The following is a 243-nucleotide window of genomic DNA, read 5'->3' on the forward strand; positions in this document are numbered from 1 at the left end:
GACATAATCGAAAATAAGTAATGAGTAAAGATAATGTTATCTTCGAGAGCAACCAACCATCGCGTAGAATCGGAATGTTATGTCTAGAAGAAGGCTATAGGCTGAACTGTTATTGCAGGCAGGAAACGGGCTTTTTATATGCTCCCAAAGTGCGTCTAGTTGCCGCATAAACATGGGCAATAGCGCGAAGGTGAACCGTCAATGCTGTTGCTGACCACAGGTATTTTGAAAGTATAACGTCTT

General features: G+C 42.0%; 1 protein-coding gene across 1 annotated transcript in view; it reads right to left on the reverse strand.

Annotated features, from left to right (window-relative positions):
* The window catches only part of LOC119594854, an 11,794-nt gene extending 11,620 nt beyond the window's left edge, over positions 1-174 (reverse strand). The window contains exon 1 of the mRNA XM_037943934.1: positions 58-174. Within this exon, the coding sequence (XP_037799862.1) occupies positions 58-174 (117 nt within the window). The remainder of the gene's footprint in view (positions 1-57) is intronic.
* Positions 175-243: the final 69 nt, after the last annotated feature.

The sequence above is a fragment of the Penaeus monodon genome, chromosome 34, assembly GCF_015228065.2.
Source record: "Penaeus monodon isolate SGIC_2016 chromosome 34, NSTDA_Pmon_1, whole genome shotgun sequence".
NCBI classification, from domain to species: domain Eukaryota; kingdom Metazoa; phylum Arthropoda; class Malacostraca; order Decapoda; family Penaeidae; genus Penaeus; species Penaeus monodon.